We start from the raw sequence: 21,080 nt of genomic DNA on the forward strand, positions 1-21,080 counted from the left end.
AAAGCAACAAAGATAAAATGGGAAAGAAAAAAAAAAAAAGGCACAAAAAGAAGGTTGGTTAGGTTCACACTGCACTTGTGTTTTTGTATAACATATATAAAGTTAAATGAATGCACATATTTACAATTACTTACATTTAACCCCTTAACGACACAGGATATACATGTACGTCCTTGTGCCCTGGTACTTAACGCACCAGGACGTACATTTATGTCCTATACATGACTGTAAAAAGGAATTTCTGGATTTAATTGGATAAACAGTCATTAATGACCATTCATTGTTTTAAATGAAGTATCATGCAGTCATAGGTAGGAATATACTCTAAATTTGTATCCAGTCTCTAAGTCATAATGGTCATTTATACCATCTGTTCTTATTCCAATCAAAGATTTTACAGAATGAAGACAAGTTTCCACGTGCCCTCCAACCGATTGTCATGCAGATAGTTATTTTAAAAGGTGTTCATTAGGCAAACAAAATGCTGCTAACTATCTCAAGTGTAATTTCTCCTATTGCAGCTGTATTTCTGTAGCATCTATTCCCAGAGCAACTTGTTAAAGGGGAACTCCGGTGGAAAACATTTTTTTCAATTAACTGATGCCAGAAAGTTAAACAGATTTGTAAATGACTTCTATTAAAAAATCTTTACCCTTCCAGTACTTTTTAGCAGCTGTATGCTACAGAGGAAATTATTTTCTTTTTTGTCTTGTCCACAGTGCTCTCTGCTGACACCTCTGTCTTGTGTCAGGAACCGTCTAGAGCAGCATAGGTTTGCTATGGGGATTTTCTCCTGCTCTGGACAGTTCCTGATAAGGGCATAAGGTTTCAGCACTGGACAAGACAAAAGAAATTCAAAAAGAAAAAAAGATTTTCCTCTGTAGCACACAGTTGCTAAGACGTACTGGAAGGTAAAGTTTTTTAATAGATTTAACCCCTTAAGAACTCAGGGTTTTTCCGTTTTTGCACTTTTGTTTTTTCCTCCTTACCTTTTAAAAATCATAACCCTTTCAATTTACCACCTAAAAATCCATATTATGGCTTATTTTTTGCATCACCAATTCTACTTTGCAGTGACAGTCATTTTACCCAAAAATGCACGGCTAAAAACGGAAAAAAAATCATTGTGCGACAAAAACGAAGAAAAAACGCCATTTTGTAACTTTTGGGGGCTTCCGTTTCTACGCAGTGCATATTTCGGTAAAAATTACACATTATTCTGTAGGTCCATACGGTTAAAATGATCCCCTACTTATATAGGTTTGATTTTGTCGTACTTCTGGAAAAAATCATAACTACATGCAGGAAAATTTATACGTTTAAAAATGTCATCTTCTGACCCCTATAACTTTTTTCCACGTACAGGGCGGTATGAGGACTCATTTTTTACGCCGTGATCTGAAGTTTTTATCGGAATTTTTGTTTTGATCGGACTTTTTGATCACTTTTTATCCATTTTTTAATGGTATAAAAAGTGACCAAAAATGCGTTTTTTTTTTTTACTTTGGAATTTTTTTGCGCGTACGCCATTGACCGTACGGTTTAATTAATGATATATTTTTATAGTTCGGACATTTACGCACACTGCGATACCACATATGTTTATTTTTTACACAGTTTTATTTTTTTATGGGAAAAGGGGGGTGATTCAAACTTTTATTAGGGAAGGGGTTAAATGACCTTTATTAACATTATTTTTTTTTGCAGTGTTATAGGTCCCATAGGGACCTATAACACTGAACACACTGATCTTTTACACAGATCACAAGCGTGTATTAACACGCCTGTAATCAGTGTTATCGGCGCTTGACTGCTCCTGCCTAGATCTCAGGCACGGAGCAGTCATTCGCCGATCGGACACCGAGGAGGCAGGTAAGGGCCCTCTCCCGGTGTCCTGTCAGCTGTTCGGGACGCCGCGATTTCACCGCGGCGGTCCCGAACAGCCCGACTGAGCAGCCGGGTCACTTTCACTTTAGAAGCGGCGGTCAGCTTTAACCACCGCTTCTAAAGGGTTAATACCGCACACCGCCGCGATCGGCGATGTGTGGTATTAGCCGCGGGTCTCGGCTGTTGATGAGCGCTGAGACCGACGCGATATGATGCGGGCACCAGTTAATAAAAAAAATAAATGTTTTCCACCGGAGTGTCCCTTTAATCTATAATAAATATTATATATATAGAATATATATATATATATATATATATATATATATATATATATATATATATATATAAAATATATATATATAAAATTTTTCCCCCAAAAGTAAATTCTTATAGACAGACCATACCTGTTGTTGTGCGGTTGACGGCATATACAGTATAGCGCATTTGGGTCATAGATCTCGGCTTCAGGTCTTTTCTTGGGCGAAACACTTTTTTCCAGTTTCTGATCTTGTAGGTTGTCTGGGCAATGGGGTTCCTGTTTTATGGGGGTTGCCTGAGTGTGCTGCTGAAGCAGGGCAGCACGGTTTGCACTTCTAGTGCGGACAGTGGACTCCGAAGTGTTTGTATTTGCAGTGCTCATGGCATGCACATTAACAGTTTCAGCCTCAGAGTTGTTAATACGTTGGCTTCTTAATTTGTTCTGAAGCTCTTTAAGAGTTATTCCATCACTGTCATCAGAACTGTCATCCTCCTCTTTAACCTGAACCTTAGAAGATACTACTTTCACCTTGGAATCGTGCTTTATTTCAGGAGTGCTCTCTATACTCCCCTCTGATGTAGTTTCAGCATCAGTTATTGGACACGACCTCTCACCAGACTCTTCCACATTGTTGATTTTCCTCCCTCTATTTCTTCGGACCGTTGTAAGGAACTCTTCCACCCTCTCTGTAGGCTTTGGTTGGCGCCCACTGCGTCGCAGAGAAGGAGTTTGTTGCCGAGTGGAGTCAGAAGTCTCCATATCTGTGTCACTGATTATTTCACGTTTGGCAATTGTTGTTTTACGAAATCCCCAAGTTTTCTTGAACTCTTTGCTTGTTGGGTTCACAGATCTGAGCACATCTTCACTAATCTGTTCCTTGTCATCAGAAAAGGAGGCTGTTATGAACAGTAAAATAGACAAAATACTCTTAAGTGATCAATGTTTAAACACTTATTAGGCAAGATTCCTGCTCTCTTTAATAACTAGCCAGTCTGTTTGTGCATCTCCTCAACGCGCACATCCCTACACATGCGAAAAAGTTCCTAACGTCTATGGTGTTTTAAGCACTCCATCACTAATTTTTCATTAATAAAGAATTGATTAGGATTATGATTGGCAGAACTTCCACTAGTCTGCAATTTTGTCATGTACAGTTTTGCCCCTGCCAACTTTAAATACTACTGTTCAAATTAGGGTGCATTCACACAACCTTTTGGGGGATACAGCAGCAAGAAATGGCAGGAGAGTTTAAAAGAGTAGTCCAGTGCTGAAAAATGTATCCCCTATCCCAGCGGTCCGACACCAAGCGATCTGAAACTTATCCCCTATCCTTAGGATAGGGGATGGTTTTTCAGGACTGGACTATTCCTTTTAAAAGGAGTAATGTAGCAAACTTATGATCCTATTGTGCCCAGGCAGTAAAAATAAATAAATAAATAAATAAAAACACCTCACTCTTCCTTTGCCCTTACCCTGTTGCGTCGCTATCAGTCTTCAGTCCTCTTTCTGCTTCCGTGTGAACGGAACACTGTGGTCAGCATATTCGCCAGCCTCAGTGATGTCCCGCCTCAGGCAGTGATAGGCTGAGCGCGTTGTCATGCAAGGAGTCTGGGCACTGCCTTCTCCCTGCTATCCGGGCCTGTTCCATGACACTGCGCTCTGCCTATCACCGGCCGTACACTGACCACAGTGTGATTGTCCGTGCACACGGAAGGAGGAAGACGACCAGGACCAGAGGACTGAAGATCGCTAACGGCGCAACGGCGGAAGGCAAGTTACAGTTTGGATTTTCACTTTTTGCAGCCCGGTCACAATAGGATTATAAGAAGTTCAGCTACACTTTAAAAACAGGCAGCTACTGTATCCCTGTTGGACCCGTGCACAACCATTATTTTGAATGAGCCGGATGTAGTCAGATAGTGACTGCGGTCGGCTGATTTTTTTTCTTCTAAATCACTCTTCTTGCCGCACTAAAAATAGTGGCCCACAAAGGTTTTCAGTCCAGCAACAAAACCCATATACTATACTATCTGGCGCCGGCTAAATTAAATGAATGGGGTACATCAGCGTCCGATTTTTAAAATCTCCCAATAAATCCTGCTGCCGTATCCCTAAAACGTGTTGTAAATGAGCCCCTGTGAATATAACCCAGATATGGCATACCCTAGCAATGTGGTGATGAGTTTGGTTTGTGTTCTGACATCACAACCAATTAAGGCTTCTTTCACACTGCAAACTTCTCCGTTTTTAAACATCCATATGAAGTTCCATCTGAAAACTGCAGTAACAAAATCCTATACGTCCGTTAGAAAATCCCATTATAGTCTATGGGATTTTGTAATAGCCGTTTGAACCAGTTATAGTCCGTTATTGATAACGGACAATATTTTGTGACGGAAGACAGTAACGGGAGAAAAAGTTCATTTCCGTCACAAAATAACGTCAGTTATCAATAACGAACTATAACGGGTTCAAACGGCTATTAGAATATCCCATAGACTAACGGACGTATAGGAGTTTGTTACTGCCGTTTTCAGCTGATTTTCAGACAGAGCTTCATGCGGAAGTTTAAAAACTGAGAATTTTGTATGTGAAAGAAGCCTAACCAATAATGGCACATATATATATGTGTGTGTGTGTTACTCAGTACCTAATCCTGACCATGTACATCTAATTTTTATGCCTCTATCAACTATATTATAAAAATACCTCCTTTCATTAGCTCAGTGTTAGCAGGTGATTAGACTGACAGGTGATTAGACTGCACATGCAGCCTTTTCCATGAGTCATCTCTTGTCCATGACTCATGGACAAGTCTGATGCTGCTGCAAATCTGGTTAGTGACCCAGCAGGTATGGGGACCCCTAGTAATGGGATTTTTATAAGTGGTTTTATTTTTAAATAAGTAAAAAAGGTCTTACATTTTCACCAGTAACATAAAAGTGTTTGGATCTGACAGTGCCCATTTAAAAGCAAACCTTTCACCAGAAGAAACAACCAACAGTACCTTGCCTCCCTTCCCCTGCATTCCTCTCCCTAGCAGGGGATGTGTCTCTGAGCTGGCTGTGCCAGCTTTCATTTCCTGACTCTCACTCAGGGACCCAGATGACTGCTAGGAACTAGCTTAGTTAGCCTGTATATAGTTTTCTTGGGGCTGTTTGCTACATAATATGGCCTAGCTTTCACTATAGCCCACACAACATCTACAATTGTTACGTAAACTAAACTCCTTACAACTCTTTCTAATAGAATACATTTCAAGAAAGAAGAATCAACCAACGTTTTCGAAAGTTATCCTACACAGTAAACAAATTCTGGTCCTTTAAGGTAAGACAAAGTATACTGCTATAGCAGCTACTTTGAAAAAGTAAAAAGTTCCTTAAGAATATCTTATTGCAGAAGATAGGATCTAATCCATATAATTCACTTTAGACAAAGCTTCTGCATAGAGTTGTACCTTTGTGTGCACAAAATTGGAACCTGATTACAAATTGGCTCCATTTACTTCAATGGAACTGAGCAGCAATACTGCACACAACCTGATGACTGTGGTGCTGTTTGTGGTAGAAATCCACTCGGTTATTCTATTCTTGGCTAACCCCCATTAATTCAAGTTAGTGCAGGTGACTCTGCTGTAAGATTGCCTTTAATAGTAGGTAGTATAGATCGATGGTTGCAGACAGTAGCAGCCCCCCTGTAGACCGCAGCCCCCCCCCCTCTTGTCCCCCTTGTAAAAACGCCCCCCCCTGTCCCCCCTATAGACAGTGCTCCATCTTGTCCCCCTTACAGACAGCAACCCCCCCCCCCTTGTAGACAGTGCTCCCTCTTGTCCTCCTTGCAGACAGCAGTCCTTAGTCTTGTAGACAGCTCACCTGCGGCTGTCCTCGGGTGTTGCCACTCCGCTGTCCCGTTCTCCCGATCGCATCATGGTGTCCTATGGAGGAGCATGTGACATACACGTCACTCTGCTTCCTCCGTAGCGTTATGCTGGGCGCAGGGGAGGAGGTGGAGTGACGTCACATGCTCCTCCATAAGACGCCATGATGCGATCGGGAGAACGGGACAGAGGAGACAGGCCGTGCAGCAGCAGGTATCGGGGACATTAAACGAGTCCCCGATACCATGCAAATGCTAAGTATCGGCCCAGATACCGATAGTAGTATCGGGACATCCCTACTGGAATTAATCTAAATGTGTATGGGCTGCATAAAACAAATTGTGGCTATAAACTAATCAAAATCTACTTTTTGCCAGTACCACCAAATAGCAGAACAAACAGTAGTGCTAAACCAAACTACCATATTTAGCATTTGTAAAACCAAAAAAGTCACTCCCTACTAACATTTTTTACATGTGCAAATACATGTATCCATGCCTATTAATACTCTTCACATGTGCAAATGCTTATTACAATACATGAGGTGTGGCGATGTTGGCAATGCCCTATATTGGTTGCTTTATTTATAAATAGAGCATTCTTAGAAATACTTTAGGTACAGTTACATACTCCAAATTCAGCTTCCATTTGGCTAGCATCAACACTTTTAAAGGGACAGCTTATATTATGCCTAATAATGTCCTGTACAAATATGCAAACAATACTTAACTGTGTAGGTATGGATGAAGGCAAAACATGGAGAGGAACATTTGCCAACACAACCGAAATATTTACACTTAAAACGGGTTTTCCGTCACAAAAGGACTATTTCCACAACCGTTTCTGGCACACAGTCATCCACAGTTAGAATAAACGCAAAATAAACGCAAGTTTTCGACTAAAAATCCACAGGGTTCAAGTATGTTTAAAGGAAATTTCTCAAAAATTAACCTGTTTACCTACAAAAATTACCCAAATCAGGTTTATATGTCAAACATTTAGTAAAAAAAAATTGATTTTTCACTTTTATATTAATATTTTATAATCATCATGAATTCTTGCCATTTTCATTCTGGCCGCTAGGGCTAAAACTAAGCTAAGACTTCCTGTTCAGTACAAATCATTTCCCAGTAATGCCCTTCAGAGAAGAGACGAGTACAGTGAAGAGAGACACCAGTAAGAACACAATCGCTTTTTGCTCAAAAAACAGCATACCCCGACCTGTAGAATGACCTCTAAAAAGCTCACAATTCATTTAAATAGAACCGTTCCTGTCCACGAGTCTTGCCATGAGGCACATTACTAAAATCTATATTACTAAATACTAAATTTGTTCAGGCAAGATGACAGCCCCCAAGAAAATGCACAACATTTTTTTTTTTATTCAAGAAATAAAGCAGATTAGGAGGGGGGTTAACATGTTTCAGTATATATCCCTAATCAGGAAAAGCTATCTAGGTGACAAGATCCCTTTAAACCCGGTTTCCCAGGTATTTGTTTTCTAAAACTTCTTTCAGCACATGTGGTAGATTGCCCACTATTCTATAGGTGGCATTCTCCACTTTCTATACAAAAGGTGAATGCCCTGACTGCACAGGTCAGCAATGAGGCAGCAGCTCGCCTCCCCCTGGGGGCAGCACTCAGCTATGAAATGCCCACTGGTAATGGTAGTTTTCGCAAGTAAAATAAATAAGTATTGGTAAGCACATGTTAGTATGTCTCCTGTGCACTACTCCCTTACTTAGCAGAGGAACTTTTATCTGAGAAACAATGTGGACAGTGTACAGATGAATGGTGCTGATGGGAAACTGTAGTTCTTCAGGTATCATCTGCATGATATAACATGCACAACCACTCATTTTGCTCAAGTAAGAAACCAGAAAGGTGCATATCCATGATGTAACCCACTAAGTAAAAATTTATTTAGAATGGAGGAATGTGTCTACTAGTTAGGAGAACAGAGATTATTTTGGCAAACAAAAAAAAAAAAAAAAGTCTGACTGTCAGATAACACTTTTTTTTAACCTTCACTGGAAAACCACTAATTTTGATCAGCACAAAACAGGAGGTCACATCTTTGCCTAACTTATAACATTGTGCATGTACATTCAGTAAACAAATTGAAGGAGATTTATCAAAACCTGCCCAGAGGATAAGTTGCTGAGTTGCCCATAGCAACCAGATTGCTTCTTTCATTTTTGAAAAGGCCTCTGAAAAATTGTGATCTGATTGGTTACTATGGGCAACTCAGCAACTTTTCCTCCAGAAAGGTTTTTATAAATCTCCCCTATTAAGGTGAGAATTTATCAAGATGTGAGATGTCAAATTTTGGACAAGCCTCAGTAAAAAACACATTTAACCCTGGTGTTATGACCTTTTAAGTCACAAATTACAACATAGATTTCAAAGGTGTTGTGTACAGACAGTGAATGTTTGGCTGCAGTGCACTTTTCAAAGTGTGTATGATATGCTGGTCTTGATAAATTCACCCCTTAACGATTTTAAGGATTAAAATGCTTATACATAAATATACATCTATGCTGATCCTATGAAAAGTACATAAACTACACCATACCAGGAGAACTGCTCTCCATGATTTCAAGGTTGAGTTCAGTTTCAAAAGTCCCTGAAGACAGAGAACTTGTCACTTCCTCCATTGCAGGTGATACTTTTGCTGCCACACTGCAACTCTGAAAACAAATATGTATGTTTGTAAGAAGCAGTAGCCAAATCTTTTAGAGCAAGCGTTAAGCCAACATCTGCGGAACACAGTTGCCCACATATACCATGGCTGTTGCACCACAATTTTGACTGACAATGCACCAAAACTGTGGCCCACAGAAGAAGAAAAAAATGAAAATGCATCTCGCCTGACAAGATGCTATTGCTTATTAGGAAAAAGGTGGGAATGGTTTAAGAAAAGGTTGTGGTTTATCAGGAAAACACATGGCTTAAAAAACTATGGGCCAAATATGAACCAGAACTTTGTGACATTAAAGGGGTACTCCACTGGAAAACTTTTTTCTTAGGCTTCGTTCCCACAGGGCGTATACGCAGCGTATTTGACGCTGCGCAAATTTTACGGCAGCAGCGGGAAATACACTGCGTATCCCTTGCTCCCTATACACACAGGGCTTTCCGGCGGTAGCCCTATGCGTGTAGTGAGTTTTGGAGGCGGGGCCGCGTGTCACAGACATGCCAGCACATGGCCCCGCCTCCAAAACTCACTACACGCATAGGGCTGCCGCCAGAAAGCCCTGTGTGTAGTGAGCAAGGGATACGTAGCGTATTTCCCGCTTCTGCCGTAAAATTTGTGCAGCGTCAAATGCGCTGCGTATACGCCCTGTGGCAACGCACCCTAAACCAACTGGTGCCAGAAAGTTAAAAACAGATTTGTAAATTACTTCTATTAAAAAAAAAAAAAAAAAAAATCTTAACCCTTACAGTACTTAGCTGCTTTAGGTTCCAGAGGAAGTTCTTTTGGAATTTCCTTTCTGTCTGACCACAGTGCTCTCTGCTGACACCTCTGTCGATATTAGGAATTGTCCAAATCCCCATAGCCAACCTATCCTGCTCGGGACAATTCCTAAAATGGACAGAGGTGTCAGCAGAGAGCACTGTGGTCAGACAAAGGAAAGAACTTCCTGTGGCGCATATAGCAGCTGATAAGTACTAGATGGATTAAGATTTTTAAACTGAAGTTATTCACAAATCTGTAACTTTCTGGTACCAGGTGATCTAAAAAAAATAAAAAAAAAATTTCCAGGGGAGTACCCCTTTGACATTCCCTAATATAAAGCAACAGTTTGCGCACATTTAAAGAGGTACTCTGGGAGAAAAAAAAAAGTTTTTAAATCAACTTGTGCCAGAAAGATATACAGATTTGTACATTTCTTCTATTTAAAAATCTTAAAGCGTATCTGTCAGATCAGGCACACAAAAAATAAAATAAAAAGTACCTATACCATGTATATCTAATTTTTATGCCTCCATCACCTATAAAAATCCCTCTTTTCATTAATTCAGTATCTTAGAAATCCTCTCAGGGGGAAGGGGCATGTTCCTCCCTTGAGGTGGGAGGCGATTGGTGGGTCAAAGCCATGTCCATAACAAGTCTCATGGACAAACCTAATGCTGCTGATGGGCTGGTTAGTGTCCCAGTAGGTATGGTGACACCCTAAAGTTGGGATTTTCATGAGCTTTTTTCAGTAAATAATTAAAAATAAAAAAATAAATGTAATACCATATTACAAAAGGTCTTTAATCTTTAACAACATAAAAAGTTTTGGGATCTGACAGTGCCTGTTTAAAGGGGTACCCCCCCCCCCCTTTTTATCAATTGATACCAGAAAAATAACAGATTTGTAGATGTAAAAATCTTAACCAGTACTTCCAGTACTTAGCTTCTGTATGTTCCAGAGGAAGTGCTTTTCATATTTTTGAATTTTTCTGTCTGACCACAGTGCTCTCTGCTGACATGACTGTCCATTTTAGGAACTGTCCAGAGTACAAGCAAATCCCCATAGCAAACCTATCCAGCTCCAGACAGTTCCTAAAATGGACAGAGGTGTCCGCAGAGAGCACTGTTATCAGACAAAGGAAATTCAAAAAGAAAAGAACTTCCTCAGGAGCATACAACAGCTAATAAGTATAGGAAGGATTAAGATTTTTCAATAGAATTTACAAGTCCATTGAACTTTCTGGCACCAGTTGAAAAAAAAAAAATTTTGTACTCCCTGTAAAATCTCTCTTGTAGCCTTCATTGGGGGACACCTACACTGATGGGTATATGCTCTTGCCACTAGGAGACGTCGGCACTAGTGCGGTAATCCGTTTTGTCACAAAGCAGTAGGAGAACCCAACATAGAAATACGTCCAAAGGACCCTAGAAAAGAATCCCGGATAAACACCCAATAACCGGAATAGACTATCCAGACAAAAAAGGAAAAAAATGGGTGGGTGCGGTGTCCCCCAATGAAGGCTACGAGAGATTTTACGGCCAGTACAAAAAATAAATAAATAAAATAAAATTAAAAAAAAAACGGACCAAAAGCAGTCCCCTAGGGTGGGAAAAAAAACAACCATGTGGACAAGACCCCAGGCCAATGACAACCGAGGCCCAGAAACTGAGCTCCCGAAGATCCCCCATCCATGCATATGGGCTAGGATATCAAGGAAGGGACCATGCTTAGACACTAAACCTACGTCCATATAAAAAGAGACAAGAAAAAAGGTCGACTAGGAACCCAAATGGGCAGGAACGACCCTGAAAGTAGGAACACAGCACCGAACATAGGGCTAGCCCGGCTGGAAAACAAAAAGGGAAAATGGAACAACCAGAGAGCCCCAGAGTCAACAGATACACGAGAACACAGCAATAAAAACACCAGGGAGAGCAGCCAACGCCTGAACAAAATGCGAGCACAGAAGGCGGAGACCAGAAAAACACAGAAAAAAAAAAAAGAAAGACGAAACCGGCTCTAGCGAGGTCTGGCAGATAAGATCAATAACCTGAACTTCTGCAGACCTAAAAACCCCTATCCCAGGGACCTGAAGCGAGCACCAGGGAGGCAAAATGAGCTTAACTGGCAGACTCCGGATGACCGGAACACCATTCATCTCGGGTGTACATGGACAGAAGGAAGGACAAAAAAGTAGTGGAACGCCCTGAAAAAGGCATCCCGGAACACCCATGCGACAGACAAGGGAAGTGGAGGTTCCCGAGTCTCCTGAAAGACTTACACCGCAAGGTAAGGAAACCCAGGGTTCGCAAAATGCTCTGGGTGACAAACTTCCGTTACGAGACAGAAGAAAAGCGGAACAGAAAAACCGCCCCACAATTGGGATCGCGAAGAAATCTGGGCAGGATTGCTACACGTGCCCGAGACCTGAACCATCACTAAGGCCCAAGAACCAGGAGACCTAGAAAAGAAGGCACACCACTGCTTACTGGGATAGTGTCAAAGACAAGGGGACTAACCGGCCTAGGACCCCAGTGGTCCAGAGCAATCTAAGACGGCAACCCGCCAGGACGGTAACAGAGGGGGAACGACAGGGAACCTAGCAGGGCACAGGAAGGTTAGTCCAGAGAGAGAGGTGTGAGTGTAGGACAACTGACATTGTCTAAGGGGAAGATAAAAACAGCCTCCATGGAGATTGCGCCGAGGAAGGAGGAGAGCAACTGAAGGACCCCAACAACAGACCGTGGCTAGACCGGCTGTCGTCGAGCCATGAACGAATGCATAAACTCTGCCAACTGAGGGGAGTGTAAAAGGCTACACGAGCAGCAGAAGACAACCAAGAAACCAGAAGAGAGCCAGGCTGCAATAGTGGGCAAAAGCATACAAGTAGAGACAGCCAAAAGCTCATCTGAATGCTCACAGAAGAAAAACAAGGGCCCAACTCAATACCCCACCTAGACAGTGGGAAGAGAAAAGGCTCCATCCTGTTAGTATAAAATGCTCAGCGAAATAGTCCCCCTAGATGAGGAGAAAAAGAGGGGTGGTCGAGAGGAAAACCATGCCCTGAACCGCCAAGCTCCTTGATCTCTGTACCCCCTGAGGAAGGGAGATGGGAAAAAAAGTGCGCCAGGCACTGCAGAAGCAGAGAAAATACTGCCTCTACAGCAACGGAAGAAAGTACTGGGTGTGCAGAGCCCCCGGGAACTCCGCTAGAACACCATGAGGTATTGAGGCCTGGTGCTGGGCAAAGATACAAAGATGTGACTACAAATGCAAGGAAGAAGCACACACAGATACAAAGCGACCAACAGCATTGAGAGGAGTCAACCCAGTCAAGTCTAAGGCAACAGAGCAGGCGCCTGAGCCACCCTGCACAGGAACTCAGACATTTGGGGGGGGCATAAGGCCCATGCCAGCAGAAAGGTGCTCAACCGCTGCAGACCTACGGAAATAAGATCACAGGAAGGCCCGTGGCACACCTCACTGACAGAGGGGAAAGTGGGCTATACACACGCAGGGTGGGCCACCGAGAGACCCCACTTGGAGCTTCACATGGAAGCGAGTCACCGGATTGCAGTAGCGGGAGTGGCAGGAATGGGGGAGGAGACCTGGAAAGAAGAAAGCCATACAGACACAGAGTGGCTATCTGGCATAGGAACATGGCCACACCTGGTTCCTGTCTTCAGACCCACACACAAAGTGGGTTATGGAGCCACATGGGGAGACCCACTCAGAACTACATCCAGGCAGTGGGTTACCTGCACGTCCGCACACAGTGGGAAGTGTATGGTAGTTGATTCGACATAGCAGTAAACTACAGAGACAGCCGCCCAGGTGCCAAGTGGAGGATTCCTGAGCACAAAGGGATGCTCCTTCAAACCCTTCCATAGCCAGTGGAGCACAGGAGTGCAGCCAACTTATGGGTGACCCAGTGGTGTAGGAGACCATGCAGACTAATGACTGGCAGCAGACCCATGTGCCTGCAGGAACCCTCTGATAGAGCCCTTACACCAACTGTGAGGTACGGGAAGCCACAGCTATACACACGGCAGCCCAGAAATGGAAGACTGACAGCAGCGGAAACTGTGCAGACAACAGTCTGGCATAATGAGTGACCCTCCAGGCGCTGGTGATAAGGGGACATCAGTCAGACAGACCATAACTGTGCCCCTTTGACACATGTGGAATGACAGTGAAGCCTAGAAGCCATGAATAGAATCCCCATCATCCTGGGAGATCGGGGAGGTTTAGGAGCCTTGTGGCAGCCTGTGGAAGAGGGAATAACGTACGTACACATCAAAAACACCTGCGGACCTGGCAAACATGACATGACAACCAGTAGGAGAAAGAAAAAACAGTCCAGACTGTAACCCCGGTAACTTCCAAAGGATCATGAAATCCCTGGCACGACCCACCACAGAGAGTCACATATGTCCGACAGAGTGAGAACCTTGGCGAAAGCAGAGGCATGACTTCTAGCAGACTTTTTACTATTTATTATTTTTTGGGTGTACTGTTCCCCGAAGATACTGCTCTGCTGGGTGAATGCATGGGGCGATGGAAGCATACTTCGAAATCTGCCCCAGTTCTCAAAAAATAAAAAATTATCCATTTAATTTATGGTCCCCAGGTAGGGGCATATCCGAGATAAAACTCGGAAGAGCAGACAGTACACCAGAGTGGAGCTGTACAGGCGAAGGCTGTCATTTTGTGTTCCCCGAGATCACAAGTGTGCATGGAAAATAATTCAAAATGCAATTATAGACAAGAGGGCACAAAAGCCACTAAAATGGTCTGAGAAATCAGCAGAAGATTGGCCCTTTGAGAGTGACCTGTTCACTGGATGAGGAGATACAGGGAAACTGCCGGGTCCCACTATAAAAGGAGAGAGGATGGGGGCGGAGCTATGCTCCGAGTCAGTGTCTCTCCAGCGACGGGAGAGGGAAAACGGTGCCCGGCTGGGAAGGGGCCAGCGGGCTAGAGGACTAGGACTACGGTCCAAAAAATCAGGGAGTCAGAGGAAACAGCCTCTGACATCCCAAATAACACCAATGACCCCTGCATCGTGCCGAGTCCGGAGGCCTCGCTACGGAGAGGAGCGGAGCTAAGCTCCGTAGTAGAGGCACAGACCCTTCCCTGTCAGGTGCTCCGAAGGCAGCGCCGCCAGAGCAGGGAGAGAATCAGCCCACCGTTGACCCTCAGAATCCCGCTCTGAAGTAGGGAAGAAGAGAGGCGGAGCTACCTACCGCCATTATGGCTCCCGCCGGTCGGCACAGTGCCGGAGGAGCAGAGAGCCATGACTGTGGGAAAATAAGTACAGGGAGCTGGTCAGACTACCAGTGGGAGTCCAAACTAGGGATCGACCGATATCGTTATTTTAGGGCCGAAACAGATAATCTGTGGCCTTTCAGGACGATAGCCGATAACTTATACCGGAATATCGGTATAAGTTATCGGCTATTTCTCCACCCCCCAAGCCGCCGCTGCAGATCATTGATTTAAAGCAGGCGCTTTAAATTAATGAACTGCAGCGGCTTTGGCTGAATCAGAGACCACCGCCACCACCCGTTTCTCTCCCCCTGCCTGTCCGGGGGTCCTCCCAACCACCGCTGCAGCCCCCCAGCCATCCCCCGCACCGCACACCGCCACTGCCCCCCAGCCATCCCCCCCCCGCTGCCCCATTGCCTTCCCAATTCCCAACAGGTAATTATAAAACCAGGGATAGGGGAGGCAATGGGGGCGGCGTGCGGTGGGGGCGGGACATTATCGGATTATCGGCAAGGTAATTGCAGATACCGATAACGTCAAAAATCGTGAATATCAGCCGATCCCTAGTTAAAACCCCAATAAAGATAGGCCAATTACCCCTGAAATTGCCCATAGCCAAAAGAGATATTAACCCCTTAAATCTTGTGCCGGGAGGAGACATACTCACCCGTCCATCTGCATATACTCAGCTTTTTAGTCACCTGCATCACGTCACGCTGCGACACTGTGGTAAGACTGGAAAGAAATACACAACTTCCTTTGTAGTGTACAGCAGCAGATAAGTACTTGAGTGATTACATTTTTAAATTAAAGTCATATACAAATCTGTATAACTATCTGACAACAGCTGACTTGAAAACATTCTTTTCCCCCAGAGTACCCCTTTAATCTACTGAAAATTTCAACTAGGCAGTTTACAGATCAGGTTTGCCAGATTTAAACAACCTGTAATAAAGCTGGCAAACCTGATGTCTAAGAACTAAACAGCCACACCACTCCGTATCTCCAACACGTTTCGCTCGAGGGCTTTGTCAAGGTTGTCAAACTGCTATATAGGCTGACTTCACTTGTACCACAGTGTGTATTAACATTTATTTTTCACATGTTTTTATCCCCCTTTTTAATACAGCAGTGTCCTCAGCATAGAGGTTTATTTGCCCCCTCTTTTTATTAGGCATAGAGATGAGCGAAGTTACAATAATTCGATTAGTCACGTACTTCTCAGCTCGGCAGTTGCTGACTTTAGCCTGCATGAATTAGTTCAGCTTTCAGGTGCTCCTGTGGGCTGGAAAAGGTGTCTACAGTCCTAGGAAAGCATCTCTTAGGACTGCATCCACCTTTTCCAGCCCACCGGAGCACCTGAAAGCTGAACTAATTTATGCAGGCTAAAGTCAGCAAACGCCGAGCCGCGAGGTTCGTGACGAATTGAATCACTGTCACATTGCTCCTCTCTAATTAGGCACAGGTCTGCCTGGCCACAGCCCCCAGGGTCTTTAACAAGGTCCTGGCGGCTGTCATTGCCATCCTCCGCTCTCAAGGGGTGTCTGTCCTCCCTTACCTGGACGACTTACTTATCAAGGCCCCGTCCCTGGTCCAGAACGAGGAGAGTGTCCACATCACCCTGCAGACTGACTAGGGGATCAACGAGGAGAAATCCAATCACTCCCTCCCAGTCTCTGGTTTTTCTAGGCCTTCGGTTCGTTCCCGGGTTTTCCTCCCTCCGGACAAGAATGCTCTTCTGTCCGGTGTCCGCCTCTTGAGACGTCCAATCGCTCCTGCATGGCAGTGCTGTGCAAAATGGTGGCGGCCATGGCGGCGGTTCGTTCGCTCAGTTTCATTGCCGCCCGCTTCAGTGGGCCATTCTGTCTCCCTGGGACGGATCTCCCCTGGGATGGATCCGTCTGTCCACTTCGACTCGCCAGTTGCTTCTTTGGTGGCTCTGCTCTCCTCTCCTCCTGGGCAGTCGCTCGTTCCTTCCGTTGAACTGGCCGGTCCTGATGACGGACGCGAGTCTCCTCGGTTGGGGGGGCGCGTTCTTCTGGACCGGACGGTCCAGGGCCGCTTGTCCCCTCGGGAAACCCGTCTTTCCATCAATGTCCTAGAGATCCGGGCCATCTTCCTTTGTCTCCTGCACTGGGAGTAACTTCTGGTTCCCTCCATATCGGCGATCCACATCCCAGGGGTGGAAAATTGGGAAGCAGACTTTCTAAGTCGCTCCTCCCCCGACCCCAGGGAGTGGTCTCTTCAGCCGGAGGTGTTCGAGTCCATCTGCGATCGCTGGGGGATTCCATACGTGGACCTCTTTGCGTCCTGCCTGAACCGACAGGTTACGGCCTTCGTGGCAAAGTCGCGAGATCCTCAGGCACAAGCCGCGGAGGACGCTCTTGTCATTCCCTGGTCTCTGTTCACTCTCCCTTATCTCCCAAGTGCTGAGGAAACAAGGCGGAAGGAGTCTCGGCAATTCTGGTGGCTTCGGATTGGCCCCGACGCTATTGGTACGCTGACGTGGTTCGGCTCGTGGCAGACGTTCCCTTTCGGCTACTGGACAGACTCTCAGGGCCCACTTTGCCACCCCAATTCATGCCGCAACGTTTGACGGTGTAGCGGTTGAAAACGCGGTGTTGAAGGCCGTGGTTTTTACGGTAAGTGTAAAAAAAAATCTCCTTAAGTGTAATATGTTGTTATAACCATGAATTGAATAAAAAATTTTCACATTAAGTTATCTATTTATTCACACATCTAATTTCTTGGGGTTATTGTTCGTGCACGTCTTGCACATATAGGTGTTATTTGGTTTCCCAAAATCCCACCACCACTTTTTCATCTTAGTGAGCAGAGCACAGGTTGGGTTATTTTGGTCTCTTTGTAATTCACAAATATGTTTAACTTTCTGGCACCAGTTGATTTTTTTAAAATTGTTTTTCACTGTAATACCCCTTTAAATGATTTTTTTTTTTAAATGTACTACATTGCAAGAAAATAAACTGACTAACAAAAAGCAAGCCCAATAAAGTATATGTAAGCATCACACAGATACAAGCTTTACCTGGACTTCATAGAGACATTAGCCTTGATCCATCCTGAAGATCACAGTAATGGCATGTAAGCTTTTCTCTTAAGAGTTAACACTTCGCACAAAGGGTGTTGTACTGGAAGAAAAAAAAAAAGGGGGGGGGGAACAAACTTATTGACACTGAACAGATGTAATGAATAAAACAATAATTTCTCTGGAAGATTATAAAATAGGGTTTTGTGACTTGATTAACCCCTTAAGGACACAGACAATTGAATTTTTACGTTTTCATTTTTTCCTCCTCGCGTTCTAAAAATCATAACTTTTATATTTTCATCCACAGACTAGTATGAGGGCTTGTTTTTTGTGCGACCAGTTGTCCTTTGTAATGACATCACTCATATCATAAAATGTATGGCGCAACCAAAAAACACTATTTTTGTGGGGAAATTAAAACAAAAAACGCAATTTTGCTAATTTTGGAAGGTTTCGTTTTCACGCCGTACAATTTATGGTAAAAATGACGTGTGTTCTTTATTCTAAGGGGCAATACGATTAAAATGATACCCATTAGTATATACTTTTCTATTGTTGCGCTTAAAAAAATCAAACTTTTTAACCAAATTAGTACGTTTATAAACCCTTTATTTTGATGACCTTTAACTTTTATTTTTCCGTATAAGCGGCGGTATGGGGGCTCATTTTTTGCGCCATGATCTGTACTTTTTTTTGATACCATATTTGCATATAAAAAACTTTTAATAAATTTTTTATAATTTTTTTTTAATAAAATGTATTAAAAAAGTAGGAATTTTGGACTTTTTTTTCTTTTTTTTTCGTTCACGCCGTTCACCGTACGGGATCATTAACATTTTATTTTAATAGTTCGGACATTTACGCACGCGGCGATACCAAATATGTCTATTAAAAAAAAATTGACGCTTTTTGGGGGTAAAATAGGAAAAAACGGACGTTTTACTTTTTTATTGGGGGAGGGATTTTTCCTTTTTTACTTTTACATTTTTTTTTTACACTTGAATAGTCCCCATAGGGGACTATTCATAGCAATACCATGATTGCTAATACTGATCTGTTCTATGTATAGGACATAGAACAGATCAGTGTTTTCTGTGATCTTCTGCTCTGGTCTGCTCGATCACAGACCAGAGCAGGAGACGCCGGGAGCCGGACGGAGGAAGGAGAGGGGACCTCCGTGCGGCGTTCTGAATGATCGGATCCCCCGCAGCAGCGCTGCGGGCGATCCGATCATTCATTCAAATCGCGCACTGCCGCAGATGCCGGGATCTGTATTGATCCCGGCACCTGAGGGGTTAATGGCAGACGCCCGCGAGATCGCGGGCGTTGGCCATTGCCAGCGGGTCCCTGGCTGCGATCAGCAGCCGGGATCAGCCGTGCGTGAGACGGGCATCGCTCCGATGCCCGCGGTTATGCACAGGACGTAAATGTACGTCCTGGTGCGTTAAGTACCACCTCACCAGGACGTACATTTACGTCCTGCGTCCTTAAGGGGTTAAAGGGGTACTGCAGCCAAAATTAACTTATTCCCTATCCACATCATAGCGGATAATAGCTGATCACAGGGGGGACTGACCGTTGGGACCCCACCATCTCCGGAACGGGACCCAGCTCTAAGTGAGGAGCACATGCAGTAGATGGCACACCGTCCATTAATTTGGGATACCCCATTAATGATCTTGCAAAAGGGCACAATTTCAACCAAAAGAGCCATATAGTGTTTAAAGAGAAACTGACAAAGTTCACCTGCACTAAAACCAGTATACTGGATTATAGTGAGGGTGAACAGCTTTAAAATGCTAAGTCACTGACTTGAATCCGTTCGGGAGGTGCAAAGTTATTTTGGTATGTACCTTTATTTCTAATGTTCCCCAGCACACATTGGAGGCAGGGAGCCAGCTTGCTGGGCTCCCCTGCCTTAAAGGGCTACTCCGGTGGATTTTAATTTATTTATTTATTTTTTAATCAAATGGTACCAGAAAGTTAAACAGATTTGTAAATTACTTAATCTTAATTCTTCCAGTACTTATTAGCTGCTGAATATTACAGAGGAAATGATTTTGTTTTTGGAACACAGTGCTTTATGCTGACGCCTCTGTCCATTTTAAGAACTGCCCAGAGTAGGAGAAAATCCCCATAGCAAACATATGCTGCTCTGGTCAGTTGCTAAAATGGACAGAGATGTCAGCAGAGAGCACTGTGCTCGTGATGTCAGCAGAAAGCTCTGTGTTCCAAAAAGAAAATACATTTCCTCTGTAGTATTCAGCAGCTAATAAGTACTGGAAGGATTAAGACTTTTTTTTAAATAGAAGTAATTTACAAATCTGTTTAACTTACTGGCACCAGTTGATTTAAAAAATAAAAAATAAATAAATAAAAAGTTTTCCACAGGAGTACCCCTTTAACTATATTCCGCCAACGTCCCACTCCCGATTATTATTATTATTCAAATTGTTCAAGCTCACGTCACTAGGACAAGAGAACTGGCGGGGAAGAAGAGCACTCTGCTCAGGTGTAGCAGGGCTTTGGCGCCTGCCCTCTGCTCCGAGCAAAGCACTTGTCTCCCTTCACTGGCTCTCACATCCTAGTGATGTAAGTAAACAATTTAAATAATGAAGCTGGGGGCGGGCAGAATATAAATGAGGCAGGGGAGCCTGTACAGCCAGCTCCCTGGCTCCAATGCGCGCTGGGGTGTATATGGAATAAAAAGGTACTTACCAACATAACTCAGTGATGTGGAATTCCTATCGCCCGACGCCCAGAGCATGCAATTCCAGGCGCCGGACCTGACTAGCGCGGAGGCGCTCAGCAGTCTGTATGTAAGAAAAAAAACATGTAAACATAAAATAAACATTTAGTATAGCTGCGTGCGTAATTGTACGAACTATTAAAATATAACAAATATAATTACGGTATTATTAAATATTAAATGACGTAAATGTAAAAAAAAATTACCAAACTACAGCATTGCTATTTTTATATCATCCCAGAAAAAAAAAGTTAAAAAGCAAAAGTCAGGTCAATACCAAAATGGTACCGATACAAAAAACAGAAAAGGAGCCCTCATACAGCCTGTTTTTTTTTTTTTTTTTTTAAAGCTACAGGGTCAAAAAAAAACTGGCAATTAAAAAAAATTCGAAAAAGCTCTGAATTCTTTTAAATTAGCAAAACACGATGGAAACTATACAGATCTGGCACTGCTGTAATCCAGCCAGTCTAAAGTATCAAAACAACATGTTAGCTCAACCACAAGGTAAATGGATAGAAAAGAAAAACCAC

The 21,080-nt window shown here is 43.6% G+C and overlaps 1 protein-coding gene across 6 annotated transcripts in view; it reads right to left on the bottom strand.

Annotated features, from left to right (window-relative positions):
* DIDO1 (death inducer-obliterator 1) overlaps nucleotides 1–21,080 on the bottom strand; it is a 92,960-nt gene that overhangs the window by 56,642 nt on the left and 15,238 nt on the right. For 2 of the 6 annotated variants that reach the window (XM_056547829.1, XM_056547830.1), the window contains exons 2-4: nucleotides 17,799–17,901; nucleotides 8,599–8,713; nucleotides 2,292–3,042 (exon numbers count right to left, since the gene is read on the bottom strand). In XM_056547829.1, the coding sequence (XP_056403804.1) occupies nucleotides 2,292–3,042; nucleotides 8,599–8,680 (833 nt within the window). In that variant the 5' untranslated portion in view covers nucleotides 8,681–8,713; nucleotides 17,799–17,901. Of the gene's footprint in view, nucleotides 1–2,291; nucleotides 3,043–8,598; nucleotides 8,714–17,798; nucleotides 17,902–20,519; nucleotides 20,615–21,080 lie in introns of all 6 variants that reach the window. The other 4 variants (XM_056547832.1, XM_056547833.1, XM_056547828.1 and 1 more) reach the window with 3 other exon arrangements.

Source organism: Hyla sarda, chromosome 12, assembly GCF_029499605.1.
Source record: "Hyla sarda isolate aHylSar1 chromosome 12, aHylSar1.hap1, whole genome shotgun sequence".
Taxonomy (NCBI): Eukaryota; Metazoa; Chordata; class Amphibia; order Anura; family Hylidae; genus Hyla; species Hyla sarda.